Source organism: Ips typographus, linkage group LG4, assembly GCF_016097725.1.
Source record: "Ips typographus isolate SLU linkage group LG4, UJ_Ityp_2.0, whole genome shotgun sequence".
NCBI classification, from domain to species: domain Eukaryota; kingdom Metazoa; phylum Arthropoda; class Insecta; order Coleoptera; family Curculionidae; genus Ips; species Ips typographus.
This window is the reverse complement of record NC_138425.1, coordinates 3,276,452-3,295,837: the sequence shown is the minus strand read 5'-3', so window position 1 is coordinate 3,295,837 and position 19,386 is coordinate 3,276,452. Positions and strand designations below refer to the sequence as shown.

The window sequence follows — 19,386 nt, the reverse complement described above, 5'->3', positions numbered from 1 at the left end:
CAGATTGTAAAACTTAGCGCATTTTGTAAATTGCGGTTAGCGCAATGAGACTGATTATGACTTTTCACATAAAATACAGACACCATAAAACAAAAAAAACAAGCCAGTAAAGTCAATTTGGAAAAGAAACGTCAAATTGTACCAACATTTATTCAAATTTTAGTGAAAACAAATAAGTAATGGACACTATCTCTGTTGTCGCAAATTTTCTATCTATGACTGATGTTTTCATTTTATCCTTGAATTTGTAGCACCCTGCATGAAACAACACAAGAAAAACTTTTTATACAAACATGTTCCGCTCAATGCTTCTTTGGAATGGATTCAGGCAAATAACTCAAACCATATGGTTCGTTAGATTTTTCTCTATTTCGTTCTATTCTTTTATATTTTGCCTTAAAGACTGGGGGCACTCTGTATTTTGGGATATGCATGTACATTCAATGACCTCTGACTTTTATTACACAAAAATAATCGAGTTGAAAATTAAAGCTTTGTTAGACAAATCTTATTACAGAACATTATAAGCCAAAAATTACAAAATAGCATGTAAATACAAGAGAAGCTTATCTAAAAACAACCATAACATGTTTTTCATATAGTGTATTGTGTTGTTTTACTTTTCTATTCATACAATAAGTAAATTTGGTAAATACATCACTAACAAGCTATTTAAGAAATATACAATCAAGGCTCTTATCAAACATACTAAGTGATTGCTGTGATCAGGTATATTTACCGAAACCACCTTATTGATGTGCAATATTATAATAAATGTAAGCAAGTTGAAAGCCCAATTCCTGATAAACAGTGGAAGGAATCTTGGAAAACCGTTAAGCCAAGTGATGATATAAGAATAAATTATTTTTCCGGTTAAGTACTTTTAAAACCAGTAAATCAGTTTAAAAAGTTGCCATACATACACTTATTCAATCTGCGAGTTAGTTCTGAGTTTTTTACTAAAATAACTGGGAGCTTTCTACTAAGGCATCGAATACTTCTACAAATTACGACGTTCTGCTAAATCAATGAGTCCTCATCAATTTTCTTCATCTGAAACTAAAAGGATGAACATTTTTCTACTGAATTGTTACCTTTACTGGAGATTTTACTAGTAGAAGGTAACTTACATGTTGCTTTGTCATAAACTCAAACTTTAAACCTTTTATAATAACTATCACAACTGTCTTGATTCAACATCATCTCGAAAATATCTAAATATCTTATCTTCGGTGCTTCCACTTTTCTTGTATCGTTGTATTTCTTCTTAAGAAGTATCATAATAGAATACTGCTCATGACAAAAATCTTATAAGCAAGAAGGATCTGGTAGGGCCAATTTATGTGAGGTGCACCAAAACTACCAGTCTCTGCAGACTACGGTACGATTTTGGAGAACTGGAATTTCCATCCATCCTAGCGTCGCTGACCACTAACGATTTTACAGCGGTCATATTAGTCCCACATGTCCTATTGCAGAAGACTATAAACTTCTGAATCAAGATAAAACTGTGTCCTTAAGCAAAACAAAAAGATGTGCATAAAAAAGAAGAATGTTAAATACTCTATTAACGTTCAAAACAAATAAAATTAAACACCCAATTACCCAAGAATAAATTGAAACCAACCATACACAATACCATTATTCTATACATTTCTATGTCAAGAAAGTTAATAAACTATCAAACAGTAACATGACACGTGTTCGACAGAGCGTTAAATCGTATCAATCACATTTTAAGCGCAGCAGCATAATTTCAATTTTCTCGCAGATTAGAATTAAATATCGCTTTGTTAAGCCAATCTGTTGGGTTCTTCTCGGCGATTTGTTAGCGAAATAGGCAAATGAAGTACCTATCTACTCGTGTATAAAGACGTAATATTCTGAATGAGTACACATATGTTACGCAGTTGGCGTTTGTAACCCCGAAGCAAGTACTACCGACTAGTACTGCTAGTACCCAGTTTAAAGGCCTATTTCGTAGGGTCGATGACCGATGGATGCACTTTATCATTGAACATTAGAGGACCCGTCCGCTCTGCCCCCGTGAAAGTTTTCGAGAAAATTTTGTCATTCCTATTCCTTCTAACACTGCGTAGCTCTAGGAATAGGCGTCAGTTGTTCATTAAGGTCAATAACCGAAGAAAATTTGTTGATTTTTTTTGCATTTGTTATTGATCTTGACGAACAGTGCATAAAAAAATAATAAAAGTTTCTCGTTTTACTAAAAGTAACGCTACTGGGTCTAACTGTAAATGGATAATCTTGTACTAAGGGGGTAATATTATTGTTAACGTTGATAATAATGGACTGTATTTATTTCTTTGATTTACACTTTATTTCAACTGAAATATACGGAGCAAAGGGGAGGCTCGTGTCCACCTTATAAGACTTGTAGATGCTCTCTCGGTCCGCGGTGTTGCCACTTCTCTCGCACCTCAACATTCCGCCCGCCTTGGAAGTACTCCGGTACTTTCGAAACTATTTAACTAACAACTAATATATAAATTTACGCTTTAAGTCCAATGCTACAAGAAACTTGAACAACTTGCTTATAACTAACTTAATCTAATATTATGTACTACTGTTTCCTTAAAACTTACATTATTGTCATTTAAATAAACCTAACAGTAGCGAAAAAACAAGCCAACAGGCCTTTTACATATCCTTAATATCTTAATTATGATCGGTCTTCTGAGTCCAATCATCATTTGGCAAAACACAAAGCTTGTTTACACCTCTCGTTACGTTGTTATTTCTTACGCGCACTTTCACAACACGTACCACACCGTCCGCTCCAGGCATTAGTTCGGTTACTCGTCCTAGCGGCCAGTTGCAGGGTGGTGCATGATCCTCTTTCAAAATCACTAGCGATCCAATTTGGAGCAAATCTGAAAACTTCTGTTTCCACTTGACTCTGGTCTGTAGTTCACATAAATATTCTTTATGCCACCTAGACCAATAGTGTTGACCCATTACTTGGAGATTCTGCCAGTGTTTTAAACGGTTTTCTGGCACTTGAGTTAAATCTCTTTCTGGAAGAGCTGTTAAGGATTTGCCAATCAGGAAATGCGCAGGAGTTAAAGCTGAACAATCTTCAGGGTCAGACGTCATCGGACATAATGGACGCGAATTTAATATACCCTCGATTTGTGTCAAAATGGTCGCAAGTTCCTCGAACGTTAAAGTCTTATTACCAATTACACGTTTAATATGCGATTTTGAACTTTTAATACCGGCTTCCCAAATGCCTCCGAAGCTAGGCGATTTTGCTGGGATGAAATGCCATTGAATTAGTTCGTTTGAGAGTTGATTGGCAATAATTTCAGACTTTTTGTTTTAAAAATTCATAAACAGCTTTAATTTCATTATTCGCGCCTACATAGTTGGTCCCGTTATCGGAATAAATATTTACTGGTCTACCTCGGCGACTAATAAATCGTCTAAATGCAGCCATGAAAGCCTCAGTGGTTAGTTCAGTGACGAGCTCTATATGAACTGCCTTGACGGACATACAGACAAATAAGCACATATAAGCCTTTGTAATCTTTGCTCCCCGAGTTTTTCTATCCTTGATATAGAAAGGACCTCCGTAATCAGTACCAACATTTGCAAACGGTGGTGAACTGTTTACTCGACAGGCAGGTAAATCCCCCATCAAATACTCTAACGGTTTTGGGTTCGCCTTAAAGCACACCACGCAATTGCGAACAATATTTTTGCAAACACCTCGTCCCGATATCGGCCAAAAACGCTCTCTGATTGAGCAAAGAAGCGTCTGGACACCGCAATGTAATAGTCGTTCATGTTCTTGCGTTATTATTAATTTAGTTAACCGATGTTTACTAGGGAGAATTATCGGGTGTTTTTTGTCAAACGATTGACTCGCGTTCCTTAATCTTCCTCCTACCCGAATTAAGCCATCATCAATGAATGGATATAAGGTTAACAATTTACTTTTTTTATTAATGGGTTTATTTCGAGAAAGAAGGTCGTATTCGAGTGAAAAACATTGTTTTTGAACGGCAATAATTAAACATTTTAAAGCTTTGTCAATTTCTAAAGGTAAAAGTGCTCCTAATTGTCTCTGATTTTCTTTAATATTTTTAGTAAACCTTAAAACGTACGCAAGGATTCTTACAATTTTCGGTAGAGACGAAAATCTATTTGTTAACTCTGTTATAACATCGTTTTCTTTTGTTAATAACGTGCAAGTCAGGGAATTGCACTGTTCTGGTATAATTTCTGGCAAAACTTCCGTTGGTAAATTCCATTCAGAAAAATTGAGCTTGAGCCATTTGGGTCCAAACCACCACAACTTACTCTGACTTAAATCTGTTGCTAAAGCACCTCTTGACAATAAGTCAGCGGGATTGTCGCCTGAATTCACATGTCCCCAGTCATTGGCGTTGGACAACGTTTGTATCTCACTTACCCTGTTTGCTACGAAAGTTTTCCATCTGGTTGGGGTACCTCTGATCCACGCTAGTACAATTGTTGAATCCGTCCAAAGGTACTGCTTACTGGGCTTTATTTCCAACGACTCGGCTACCTTTTTTACTAAATTACTCAACAGAACAGCTCCGCATAACTCTAGCCGTGGTATATTTATTTGTTTCAACGGAGCTACCCTAGACTTTCCACATAATAAATTTGCAACCCACTCCATCGAGGGCAACTGGCAACGAAGATACACGCAAGCTCCATAAGCTTTGTTTGACGCGTCGCAAAATCCATGTATCTCAAAAGCAACATACCCATTTATCATGGCATGTCTTGGGATCCTAATGCTACCAATATTGTCCAGATCTCGATGAAACTCACTCCAGGACTCCAGTACTTGCTGTGGTATTTGCTCATCCCAACCTACCTTGTGTTTCCATAAATCTTGAATGACTATCTTTGCCCTGATTATCAGAGGACCTAAAAGCCCTAAAGGATCAAATATCTGACAAATTATTGATAATATTGCTCTTTTACTAAGACACTCAACATTTAACATATTAGGAACATTGATTTTATAACAGATTAAATCATTGTTGGAATCCCAGTATATTCCAAGAGTTTTATTTTGTTCTCCTTGGCCAATGTGTATCATGCTGACATCTAAACTTTCATCCAGCTCAAACCTTTTCAAGATGTCATCATCATTACATAACCATTTCCGTAGCGAAAACCCGGCTGATCTGAGAACTGAAGTTACGCTTTTTTGGAGTTCTAATATTTCTTCTTGACTGTTCGATCCTGTAAGCAGATCATCCATATAAAAATCCCTTTTTATTATTTTACTAGTATATGGATGCTCGCTTTCTACTTCTTCAGCCAAGTAAAATAAACATTTTACTGCTAGATAAGGCGATGAAGCATTGCCGTAAGTCACGGTATTCAGAGCATAAATCTTAAGTTCATCGGTTTCTGAAAAACGCCAAAATATCCTTTGATATTTTCGCTCATCTGTATCCACCAGTATTTGCCGATACATTTTTGAAATGTCGGCTGTCATGACATATAAATGAGTTCGAAATCTAGTCAATATAGAAAAAATATCTTGTTGTAAGGTCGGCCCTACATACTGGACATCATTGAGGGATAATCCTGTGTCAGTTTTGCAAGAAGAATCGAAGACTACCCTGCACTTAGTAGTTAGACTAGTCGTTTTCAAGACCGCATGATGTGGTAGGAAAAAACCTTCACTACTTTCTTCATCACATTCTGACATATGTTTAAGTTCGCAATATTCTCTCATAAAATCGTTATACTCTACTCTAAGTTCTGAGTTTTTAATTAATTTTCGTTCAAGCAGCTCAAATCTTCGCTTGGCAATTTCTTGGGAACTCCCTAACATTTTTAGATTGGGCTTAAACGGTATTTTAACAACAAACCTTCCTGACTCATCTCTTTTGACAGTCTTTGTAAAATAATCTTCACAAATTTTCTCACTCTCAGATAATATTTTAGTCTTACTTAATTCTTCCAATTCCCAAAACTTAACAATAATATTATCTGTTAGTGCGTCTGAATTTATCACCAAATTGCAATAATTAACTTGTGAAATTTGTGAACTGCCAGACATTCCTACTTCTCCTGCAATCACCCAACCAAATAATGTATTTTTTAATACAGGCAAATGTTTTCCTAATGTCTCGTAGCCAGGAATTAAAATTCTCCAAACAATATCAGAACCCAACAGTAAATCTATGTCACTTACCTCGTTAAATGTAGGATCTGCCAATTTCATCCAAGTTGGAATTTTAATTATCTGTTTATTAAAACTGACAGTTGGTAATTTGCATATTATATTAGGTAAAACAAGACATTTTATTTTTTGCTGAAAATCACCATTACACGATTGAATAGTTAAACTTGCTAATTTATTTACATTTGTAACTGTTTGACCAATGCCTTTTACTATATGCTCAATTGGAGTCGATATTAATCCTAAACTGTCGCATAACCTTTCAGATAAAAAATTTGATTGTGAACCCCCGTCCAGTAAAGCGCGTGCCTTTATTATTTTACCATTATCTCCCATTAGTAAAACCATCGCAGTCGATAACAAAACTTGGGACGGTCCGCCCAATCGCGCAACGTCGCATTGCGATTCGATTATATTTCGATCGGCCCCGGTCCCAACGCGTGCAATGGCGGCGGTCGAATTCTCGGGTGATTCTATAACGTTTTCTTGAGCGCCAGCGGTTGGCACATTTGGTTGATTGTTAGGAATTTCTCGGTCAAAATGTAAAACTGTGTTGTGTGCCTTATGACATTTGAAACATTTTCTCATTTTGCATTTCCAAAATGGATGTGTGTCTCTAAGGCAAATAGAGCACAATTTTAATCTCTTTACTTCGGAAATGCGCCCAGCTACCGACAAACCCAAAAATTTACTGCAATTAAATACACTATGTTCTTCATGACAGAAGTAACATTTCATTTTTTCAATAGCCGAAAACCCGTAGCCTCGAGTTTTCTTGCTAACTTGACTTTCACCTGAGGGTTTATTAAGTTTGCAGCTTTCCAACTTTTCCAGAATATCGCATTTTTGTTTTAAAAATGTATTTATATCATTCATCGTTGGTAAGTCGCCTGTAATTTTAAAACTTTCCCAATCGCGTCTAGTAACTGCATCAAATTTATTACACATAATGTATATAATTAAACGATCCCAAGATTCAGTTTCTTCTCCTAATGCTTTAAGAGCCCGCAAATGTTTTGTGTATGTGTCAAATAAATTTCTTAACTCAACGTGTGACTCTTTAACAATCTTAGGATGTTCAAAAATATCTCGAATGTGACTGTGAATAATCATATTTTTGTTTTCAAAACGATCTGACAAACTTTGCCAGGCAACAGCATAATTATCAGAGGATACTTGCAACGACTTAATACTTTGAGCAGCCTCCTTCACTAAAGAAGCTCTAAGGTAATAAAACTTCTGTATATTTGTGAGTGTTTCATTATCATGAACCAGTGCTGTAAAAATGTCCTTAAACTCTAACCAATGATTGTAATCACCATCAAAGGTTGGTATTGATATTGGAGGTAATTTTACCATAGAGCGAACCTGATCGTTAGACGTTGAACCAACCACTGATTCAGCATGAACCGCACTCAACCGATCCACTGCAATTAAACTCTCAAAGCGAACCTTTAAAATAGCCTTAACCTCGCCAATCAACTCAAAATATATATTTTCAAACAAAGTTCTTTCATTTTCGCCTGCGTCGGAATCATCTAGCAACTCTATATCTGACTGTAGTGTTTCAAACTCTTCGAAAAGAGGTTCTGTTTTTTCCAACCTAACTTGTAACTGATTGTATACACTATCAGGAACATTAATTTTTCCTATAACATTTTCCTGTAAATAAGTTCTCAAACGAGTTAGCTTGGATTTTACAGCACCCCTTTTGGCTTTCAATTCCGTAATGTTAGCCATTTATGACACAGTCGAAGGTATATTTTACAAAATAATAAATAAACTCTACTTGCCGTCTGACCCGTGGCGCAAATTTCTTGAAATTGCGTTTTCCTTCAAGTGGCGTCAAGTGCACGACTGCACCGCGTTAATAACTTCGTCGATGTGGCCTTTAGTTTCACTAATATGGGCACTGTTTTTGGTTTATTCTTCTCCAAACTTCACCAAAATCCGGTCGATGGACCAATGTTAACGTTGATAATAATGGACTGTATTTATTTCTTTGATTTACACTTTATTTCAACTGAAATATACGGAGCAAAGGGGAGGCTCGTGTCCACCTTATAAGACTTGTAGATGCTCTCTCGGTCCGCGGTGTTGCCACTTCTCTCGCACCTCAACAATTATAAAACCTTTGCCAGATTTTGATTAAGGGGATGAGGAATCAAATTGCAATGCCAACCAATTGCATGTTAACCAGAATATTTAAGAGGGTCGGTGCGAAAAAATACCAAGTAGCGCTGGTTACATCTTCTAACTTTTGTAACGTCCAGTGTGTGTCTCTGTAAGATTTGGTCGCCTTCCCCATTCGGTGCGGTGCTACCAGTTACCGGTTACCACATCCCTCCTGTATTTTTGAGACGCATTGTTAAAATCTTCGGGTTAAAAAACCTAGTGCTCCATCTGGTTGAGTCTTTGGGAAGAAGATTTTGAGACCGATTGACTTGGAAGTAATGCTGCAGAATTCTCCGGTTCTTCACTGCTTGGAAGGTCATCCTTAAATACATTCTTCACATGACTCAAATGACGCCGGAAAGTTTTACCGTCTCCTTGTATGGTTAGTTCATTACCAACCCGATTTGTAACTCTGTACTCAGTTGATCCAAATGTTGGTGTCAACTTAAGTAAAACTGTGTCTCCAATCTGTATGTCAACGTGTTTGGCCATTTCTAGACTTATCTTCTCTTTCTTTTCCTTTTTGTTTATTTATTATATCCGTATCACGTGTCAGTCTCATCAATCAGTCTCATCCAAAACCACATCTTTGATGCTTGGAATCTTGTCCGAAGATGAAGTTCCAGTAGTACCATGAGGAGTAGTATTGTACATTAGTATAAAGTTTTGAATTTCCTTCTGATAGTTATTAACATTTTTGTTGTGTGCTATTTTCAAAGGTTTAACCGATTCATGTTCTCTACTTCACCATTTGCTTGCGGCCAGTAAGTTGGTGACGTTATTAGAACAATATTGTTCATATTATAGAATGTTTTGAATTCTGTGTTAAAAAATTCACGACCATTATCTGCAGTAATCGATTTTGGTTATCCTAATCGACTGAATACTTCTTCTAAAGAATCGATAATGGTAGATGAAGTTATACTCTTTAAATACTTAACTCCAGTATCTATAGCGCGAATAGTAATCTATTAGGGAGAATATTTGAAGTTGATTAGGTAATGGTCCTAGTAGATCAACAGCTAATCAGAGCCAGGGAGCTTTTGGAAATTGATGGGGTGGTCAAAATTCAATCAACCACCCTGTACATGATGAGACATGATTTAGAAACACCCTGTATACAAAAAATTAACTTTTCTATCTAGTGACAGTCAGTTCCTATCTTTTATCCAAACGCTCCATACCCATTTGACCTTATTGTCTCTATCATCTATTTTGGAGCCTTTAAACAACCATTGCGGGTTTCCATCTTCTACGCTCATAAATAAATATCTTTTCAATTCACTACAGATTACTCCTCAATTCTTGAAAACTTATTCTTGTGATGCGATGGGAGATGGGATCATGTGAACTTGGTCTGCCACAATCCGGAACAGTTGTGTAGATGTTTTTTATTAAACCAGCTCTTGAGGTTCTTAAGCAACGATGTCCTGCGTCTTCCTGATTCTCGAAGATTTTTTCCTGTAAGATTGTCTTATTCGTTTTGCATGATATGACCTGGGTAAGTAAGGTAAATTAATCCGTCCAAGGGCTTTTCAGCATTCTCCTATATAGCCACATATCGAAAGCCTTGAGTTAGTGACTACTGAAACAGTTACCCTAATTCCTACATGTATAAATGGAGGAGAATTTTAATAAACTTACTAGGAATATCAGTTACAATTACCGCTTTTAAGAAAAGCTCAGTGGCGCACTATTCTTTATTTAAAATTTCTCAATAATTTTTTTTTGGGTATAATTACAAAAGGAATAAAAATTTTGCTAACATTTTTGGTAGTAATTAAAAGTCAAAAAAAATGTATTATTCTTGATAGTTTCTACTCAATAACTTTTATATTTCTTTATTTTATAACCATAACAGTTTTTCAAAATAAGATTATATTAAATGTTGTAAGGTAACAAAACGGGATTTATTGCTTATATTAAGCAAATCCGGTAACCAATTTTTATTTGCATATCCCTGTCAGCAACTTAATGAACTAAATGTTACACTGATTTCCTGTTGGCCCTGATTACCATAATAAATTATGCAATATCGCATGGGAATGAGCACGACGACGGAAATTAGAACATTAAAATTCAACCCCTACAATGACCCTTATTTCGTCTGGCCAGACATTGACCAGACTACCAGACAACCCTCACTTTATCTACCTGTTGACTTGCAGACATCGCAGGTCAGGTATTTTAATGAAAGTAAAAGTCCCATTATAGTGTTGCATGGGGTTTCGTTTTGAAATCCTTTTACGATTGAGCAATTAAATTCGAAAGAGGGTAAAAAATGGAAGCCGAAGTGAATTAAAGACGAATTAAAAACTAATTACACAACCGACTTCCTTGGTCGCGTAAAACGTGACAAACAGCTTTAAGAAGTTTGTACTAATTAAGGGGGCAACTATCAGGGAAGCCCCGTTATTTAAAAACATTAGCTGATAGGCTTAGGCGACTGGTAGTCGACCATATTACCGCAACCCATTACAGGTTTAAACCAAAACCAGAGCCAATTTGCGGTTTGCATTGATTCTCACCCACTTTCTCCATGTTTTATGCCCACATTTTATTTGGCAAAGACCAATTTGTCTGGTTGGTATAACAAATAATACGCCAAGCTACTCTAACCATATTGGAAGCGCGCATATGAAATAACCAGTAGTCAAAATGAGCAGTTGGCAGAAACCCACTCAAGGCCGTAAGAATTTGGGGGTGCCAGTCAGATACAAGTAAATGTGAAGAAGCAGTTGACCTTAACAATAATATCATAGTTCGCCTTATAAAACCGGAATGATTTAGTCCGAATTTGAAGAACTACATTTTCATTTTAGGGTGTTGCTTCTGTTAATAAGGTTACTTCACAAATTATTTACATACCACGTTATTGGTATTAAAAACCTCTATTACCTACTAGAAGAAATTAAGTAGCTATTTCTGCTAAATCATGGGTCTGAGTTTAATGGTAGTATTAGATCTGATTTATCTTATCTATTATCTTCTTTAGCAATAAAGATATTAAAATAAACTATATTTTCAAGGAAATACCTACTAAAAATAAGTTTTAAAACTAGTAGAAAGAATAGTAGATTCTTGAAGAAATGTATCTAAAATCTCTACATGGTATATTTTAATATTCTCTACGACTATCTGGCTCTTGTGCAGGTTAAAGTGAGCCTATTCATATCAAATTGAAATTGGAGTCGAGTAGCACATTATTTACTATTATTATATACTTTAAATCCACCTGTGTTTATTGCCTATTTTGACCTTGGCTGTGGAGTTTTCATATAGTGATTAGCTTTTAAAAGTTCAGCACTGATGTTACTTTTCTCAAGGGCTTTCCAGAAATTTTTCAGAGCTCCGGTGTACCAAAAAAAAAACAGATGATGTAGGTACTTCTTGGTTAAATGCTATTTGGCTCACAGAAAATAAATGGTCCACTGTTGCTCTTTGCTTGCTCTTCCAATTCTATTAATTCTGCCGTATTTTATTAATTCTGCAGGGATGTTTCCAGGTCCTGGTGCATAGGAGAAATGCATTAACATTGCCTTATTGCCAAATCAGTCAAATTGTCAAACGTTTAAGTAAAAGAGGTTAATTATTAGTTTATCCTTTAAGCGGCCCTCACACGATATTGACCGTTTGAGGACAATTTCGATAATCTGACGAAATACTGGCAATATTCAATACTGACAGTAATACTGTTCATTCTCCTAAAAGCACAGATTTGTATATTGTATTATTTACACACTTTAATACATTATTTATTTGCCGCATACAAAATATTAAGACATAACCCTTTTTACTAAAGACCGATCAATGATATGCGGTTCTCGTCAATGAATATTTCTCAGAAAATTGTTCCGCAACCACTAATGCTACGTTTTCGCTAGCTAGTCAAGAAATGCTATACAGGGTGTTCCAAAACTATTGTGCGGCAACTATCCCCAAAACAACACGATATTTGCTAAGAAGCGCATTAATTTTCGGTACAAGAGAAGTCACAAAATCAAAATAATAGTATTTTAAAATGGCATAAAATTTTGCTTTACCATGCAGCTGATGGCATTTTTTATGTCAATTTGGCAGAGGCCCACCAAATAGATAGCATCCACGTTTACCAGATTTGACGCCATGCATTTTTTTATAAAATATATTATTACATGAAATGTGTTGTGTACGGACTTTGGCTGAAACTGTTTTCAATGATTTCAAGTGAATGGTCATCTTTTAAAGCAGAACAACTGTCCTGTACTTAGTACAAAATTAAAAATATTAATTATAAGTATAAGGGTTTACTATGGTTCTTAGAATCAATTGTTAATTAAATACTACATAACTACATTGTGTGCGGCTAAACTTAAAACACTCTGTACAAAGCACAATAAGTTTACCTCCGACGGGCAATAAACAACCAAACGTGCTCTACAAAGCATCATCAGCACTTTTACCGAGTCAAATGGCTGACCCAATTAATCATTACTTGATTATGTTGCATTAGTCTTAAATTGTCGCTAATTAGTGAACATATCGAGCTGCTCGTAGCGATTTGAACTATGCTTAGGGTAAGTTCTATGAATAGCCATTGACCTCGATTTAAAGCAATTCGATGTAATGCGGGCTGAAATGCACTAGCAAAGGATTAATACATATTTTCTATTTTAGTTATTATTATTGCTTTGGGTTGTTGGACCGCAAATAGCCCAGGCTTCTACTGTTCTAAGCCATAATGTTGATAACAACATAACTAGCTCAGGCAGTCCAGGAAATACAGAAAAATATGTTTCAATGGTAAGATATTACTTTTTAAAATAGTTTTTTTTATAAAATTAAAGTTTTTGGTTAATCTTAGGAAGTTGATTCATCGTCACATGACCCAGAAGACACCCCATGCACCTGCGGCGTGTTTCTCAGCAGTCAGTTCAAAAAAGGTTCAAAAGACCAACCAAAGGGTGATCCAGTGCTTACCCAAGAAATCGACACTCCCTTTATGAACAACGCCCTCGGGAATAAACAGTGCACCCACAGGTGTTTAGAAGCGGTAAGCATTTAATATAGTTCAAAGGTATTTAATATAGTGTGTTCCAAATTAGTTTTGTACATCAGTTTCCAAATTTCAACCTGTTGCTGGGTCATAACATCCTGTCCGCAAAAGCAATTTACTTACCCCAAGGGTGTATCCGATATACAGAAATATGTAATTTAAGATAGGGTCTTATTCCACCACCCACCTTTCCCTTTGTTAAAGCGGGCATTTCATTATCCACCCTGCTAGCCATGGACAATCGCCGGACGGATGTACACAAAGCTCATTTCCCACAGCAGCATAAACATTGTTATACAGGGTACTACCAGGCGGGGGCTCTTCAATTTGTTTTATTCATGAAGGGTGCTAAATAACCCCTCGTTTGTTTCGTTAGGTACCTGGGCACTGATTACATCGAGTTTTTTTTATATGCGTCCGTTGTGGGTTTAGTTATTCATATGTCTTAAGAATGTTCCTCCCTTATTATACAATATGAAAGTGGTGTGGGTATGGAAATGATTTGCAAATAGTGGATACAAAAACCCTAAATTGACTGATAGGTTGATCATAAATTTGTTATTAACAAATTAAATAACTTTGTGGTGTTGAATTCTTGAAAAGGTTCTCAAAGTTTACCGTTTTTGAGATATTTACCCTTAATATTGCGTTGTTTTGTATGTTTCCTCTTTAAGTAATAATTATTTGTGAAAAAAAAAACAGTCATAGTATCCAACAGCCAGTTTTGTTTTAAACTTTTCCACACAGTTAAATATTAGGATTCCATGGCCTGTCCGAACCCTGGATCTTAGTCCGTTAGATTTTTGATACACGTTTACAATGAGACAATCAATGACCGTGATCAATTATGATAGAAAAGTGTTGTTCATAGTGATCCCATATTAAAAGTTCTTAATTTTAAGATTTGACACTTTTTACTGAAATTTATTTAAAAGGTTTTTGAGATGAGAAAAATGACGAATTTGAAGTTATTATTATTTAAACAATTTGTAATTTACCAGTAATTTACTGACAATTGTCAAAATAACTGTCATAAATTTCAGAAACGCATTTTGTTATATTTTGTAGGTATGTTCCGGCTCTTTCTGTTATTGCAAGTCACAAAAAATATCAATTGATGAATAAGTACAGTGCTTACAATATTGTCTTAATAAACCACAAAAAACACTCCTTTGCATCCATCTGTATATCCAAAAGCGCCCTTCTTGAATCGAGACCGTCAATTTTAACCCTGAAGAATAAATCTGTGGGAACTTTTTGTGAAAATGCCCAACGTCCGGTCGGTAAGTGGGCGGGGGTCAATGGAGGGTGTAATGAGATTCGTTTTTTAGGGGAAGTAATTATTCTTTCCTATTAGCACACCCTTTCAATGCTCACTGAATAAAACTTTTTTTTGATGGTGGGTCAGGTGGGCTACACTGATTTTTATTGTTCCTCTTGGATGGTAAATTTCGAACATAATTAATGTGCCCAACCTTTGTGAAGGGTGCGAAAACGTTTGTTTAGGGAACGAGGGCGGAAATTCAACATTTGATTGTTGTAAATACTTTGCATAATAAGATTAATTCTGTGATTCTCTTCGCATTTTTTTGCATTTGCATTTTTTTCTAAAAAAAATTACGTGTTATGACGTGATTTGTGTGAAACGTGATATCATATCGAACACCTGAAGGACAATACCAACAATTTTCTTGGCCTTCTGTAATATGGCCAGAAGGGTCATCACCTGCTTATTCTAGCTGAAGCTGCCTGTTTAAAAGACCAACTAGCAAATTTGACCAAAATCCCTGAAGCTCAACGATCGTTTGATGTCAACCATTTAATGGTTTTCGGTTCACTAAGCCTATGTTAGTTCTTTTAGGCTGTCATTTCCAGTTGGATTCACTGATCAGTGTTTGTTTTGAAGCCACTTATTGTTGAGAACTAAGTTAGGATTTGCCAAGTTGTTAACATTTTTTTTCCTGCTGCTTATTTTCCTCACTTTCGTGCTTATTATGTCACAAAACAAATTATACTAAATGTTCCAGTTTGGTATTATTTCATGTGGTATTCCGTGAAATAGTTATAACATACATGTTATTTCACGGAATACCACATGAAATAATACCAAACTGGAACATTTAGTATAATTTGTTTTGTGACATAATAAGCACGAAAGTGACGAAAATAAGCAGCAGGAAAAAAAATGTATAATATAAACAACTTATTTCCTGAATGTAGTTTGATATTAACTTAATTTTTAATTTATTTTTTTAATGATAACATTCTAAATTACGGCTATATCTTCTTTTACTTCTTCTTTAGCTTCTAGCACTGTCGTTATTATTAGACATTACTCCACCTTACCATCTTTCTCGTGGTTTCTCCCTTTTAGTCTTCTACTATGCCTCCTGTGTTCCATCTACCGTTTCTCCTTTTCTCCATAAATCATATTAGGTATTCTACATTGTAAGTTTCAACTTGCCACAAGACCAAATTATTTTTTCCATTATATAAATATTATTCAGAGGAGAGGGGTGTTTCTCCTTTTCATAATTTTTTTTTATTATTGTAAATTTTATAACTAAATCTTCTTCTCCAAATTATTTTCATTTAGTAGCCTAAATACACGGTTTCCTTCCAAGTTTTCTGGCATGACCCATGCTCAATGGCATGGTATATCAGAAATTTCTCCGTATATTTTTAGAGCACAATATGCAAATGCCACAAGTGGTGTCTTGTATTCCGCTTGGTTTCAAGCAAATATACTATCTCTATTATTAATGTTTTTATTACAGATTATCAAGCATCTACCAAAAAGCAGTGACATAATTTGCGCTACTGTCGACAAAGATGAAGTCCATAGAGAAAAGGCTTTCTTATTCGTGAAGAACCACAGCGATAAATGGCATCCAACCAATTTTTCTGCAGGAAGAGAATATTGCTGTAAGGACTATTTACCAGCAAAATGTACTAAAAAGTCTTGAAAGTAGTTGATTGTGAGTAAAAACTGCTTGTAAGTACATTTTTAAGTGGGTTTTTTCTTTCTCTCCAACCCCTCATCAATTCTGATCTCTTGTGCCGAGTAGATTTTTATATGATGTACTATGAAGAAAAGATGATCTACCTCAAATCTAGCAGTCACAGTATACTTTATAACAAGAAGATCAAATACGTTTTTTCAACATAATGAAGCCTGATGCCTTTTACCGCCACTTAAAGCGTAAATTGTTAAAGAATAGAAAAACAAGTTTTGCAAATAGATGAATTTGGTAATGAGTCAAAGTGGCCCCCACGATCACCCGATCTAAAGCTGCTCGATTTTCTCTTGAATTGCTTAACAAAGCGAAAACAGAACTACACTGGCTTACAATAAAAAATCTTACGATGTGATAAAAGCAGGCTAATTGCTCAAATGGATTGCATCAAATTGGTATATTTATTAATAGTATTAACCTAATGATACTTACCATAAAAAGTTGTTAAGGAAACTAAATACGTCATATACACGGTGTTCCAAGAAGAGAAACATCGATCGACAATTTAAAAAATTTTGAAAAATAATACCTAATCGTCGGCAAGCTAAAACTAGTTTAGTCCAATCCGACTAAAATATATCATATCTTGTCGTTTTGGAAATTTTTATAATTATATTTGACACCCTCAAACAGAGAACTTACTTTTCTACAACATTTTGGGCTGTTGAAAACACAATTGCATACAGAGATGGTTACAAAAAATCATAAATTTTGTCATTTAAAAAATTATACATTTTAACTTTTTGTTAATAGAAACCAATAGACACACAACTGAGGAGAAGATAGTTAAAACAACCATATTGTTTTAATAAATTTTTTGCAACTTTGTAAACAAAACTATAACATAATGTTTATCAATAATGTTAATCGATAATACGTAAATCTGAGGTGTCACATAAAACTAATTAACTAACTTGCATCGTAACTTGTTACGGTTTTATAATAATTTCATTGGATTTGAAATTTTACTGAAAACACCCTGAAGAAACGATTTTTTTTCAAGTAACGTTTTATTCCTGGAAGACTGCCCAGACCGAGACAGAAAATAAATTGCTGGTGGCGGACAACAAAGGGCCGTTCGAGGTGGATTCCAGCATATTTAAAACCAGTCCCGGCGGCAGCAGCAAAACCAGGTAGTTTTTTGAGTCACCCTCGTCGAGGTCACCCCAGTCTCCTGCAGGCCGTTTTGCTTTAAAGTCTGCATTTCGCAAACAACCCGACTCGACTTGATGTACGACCTTGATTTTTCGCTTGGATTCTTGTCCTACCGCTGCGAATATGGGTGGTGACTTATACAGGGTGTTTTACATTACTAAAATCGAACTTAAATCTGGAGGAAAAATAACGATAAAAATGAACAATGTGCCATAAAAACCACCCATTTTGGGAGACAATTAACATGAGAGAAAAACGGTATTTTGACCAAACCGAGAAGAAAAATTCAAAATGGGTTTACTACTCAGTGACAGAAGCGCATTGACTTCACAATGGTCATCGTCCGAGAAGATGGGCCCCCTTTTCTAACTGCCGCGTTGCCACTTCCCAACCACAACATTTTTTCTTATAATGTTACCAAACACTTTCTAACAAATTTCCACAAAAAATCCAATATACAAACTACAGGTATTCTTCCCCTTTTCTAATGAACAATTTAATGGCATAAAAACACTCTGACCTACATCGTTCTGAGACAATAGTACGCCGTGGCAACGCCGCAAAAGGGTACTTATTAAGGTGGTACTCTAGCTGAACGAGCGGGGTGACACGCACTGTAAGTACCGCGGGTCGACAACCGCGAGCAACCCCGCCAGTAGAAAGTTATACATACAAGGGCGGGTCTCATGGTTGACGATGGGCTTGGTACTTGATACCACGACGTCGAAACCGGCCGTCTCTCATTTTGCTCCACTTCAACCTCCTGTAAAACTTTAGGTCAAATTGTGTGGTCAACGCTTTCGGCGTGACTAAACGTTTTAAATCCTAGATACACCAAAATCAGGTTAAAATGGACTTTTTTTTGCTGTAGGCTTAATCGAATCTGATTGGGAACGTAATGGTCGAATGCATCGATTTGTATAGCTTCAGCTAAGTTGGGATTTGTGTGTAAGAGATCTGAGGCAAAATGTCTTCAAAAGACAACTTGTCTATCCAACTATCCAACAAATTTTTGCTAAAAAGTTCCAGGGTGAAGTTACAATTTCAAAATCCATATGTGTCTTAATTATTCCAAAATTGTCATTTTTTATTTCAGTCATTAGTTGACATTCAGTCACTGTTGATTCTGTTGTCTGTGCAAATTCTTATGGCCACCTTCAAGATGGCTTACAAAGTTATCATCCATATCTCGGAAACCAATGACGATAGATTTTTTCTAATTAGTCTTAGTTTCAAAACTCTCTTTGGCTTTGTTAAAGAGTGTTTAAAATGCAGCCTCTGACGTTTTCCCAATTTTCCGGAAAACGGAGAAAGATCATTTAATTTGGAAACCGGAATTTCCCCATTTAACCGACTCTGTAGTTCTTACCGTTTTCGAGATCCCAATACATGCATCACCAATTTGGACCACACTCTATTGTACAACAAGGGTGAAAAAGACGACGCCGAAGGCGGAGTGTTCAATCGGACGAGGGCGATATGGACAGTTTTTTATAAGACTAATTGGAATTACTTACCAAATTTCACACAAATAAACACTCAATGTTTGAAACGTTTCTGTGTTTACATTACCACTTTTGACGCAGCCAAAGTTTGACCGGTGTCCCGGATTGTCACCGGGTGACAGCTGATTAAATTTTTAGGTTTAGGTGTTGAATGGATTTGATTCATTGTAAATTGTAAGTTTATATCATTTACTTTATCATATAATAAAGTAGATCTTTTTATATTTTAATTGAACTCAAACTGAAACTTGAACGGCTTTTTCATTGCCTCAAAACATAAGCCAAAATGCAATGTTTTGATGC

The 19,386-nt window shown here is 35.8% G+C and overlaps 1 protein-coding gene and 1 long non-coding RNA gene across 2 annotated transcripts; one reads left to right on the top strand and one right to left on the bottom strand.

Moving 5' to 3' along the window:
- The first annotated feature begins 12,769 nt into the window (after positions 1-12,769).
- On the top strand, positions 12,770-16,417 carry Fcp3C (Follicle cell protein 3C). Its single transcript, XM_081977555.1, has 4 exons — positions 12,770-12,927; positions 13,028-13,153; positions 13,215-13,403; positions 16,184-16,417. Exons 1-4 carry the CDS (start codon positions 12,919-12,921, stop codon positions 16,370-16,372), a joined length of 513 nt encoding a protein of 170 aa, XP_081833681.1. The 5' UTR covers positions 12,770-12,918; the 3' UTR covers positions 16,373-16,417.
- Positions 16,418-18,047: 1,630 nt separating this feature from the next.
- On the bottom strand, positions 18,048-19,164 carry LOC145728326 (uncharacterized). Its single transcript, XR_014178052.1, has 2 exons — positions 19,096-19,164; positions 18,048-18,341 (listed from the first exon to the last, which is right to left on the bottom strand). It is a non-coding gene; the product is annotated as an uncharacterized LOC145728326 (long non-coding RNA).
- Between the last annotated feature and the right edge of the window lie 222 nt (positions 19,165-19,386).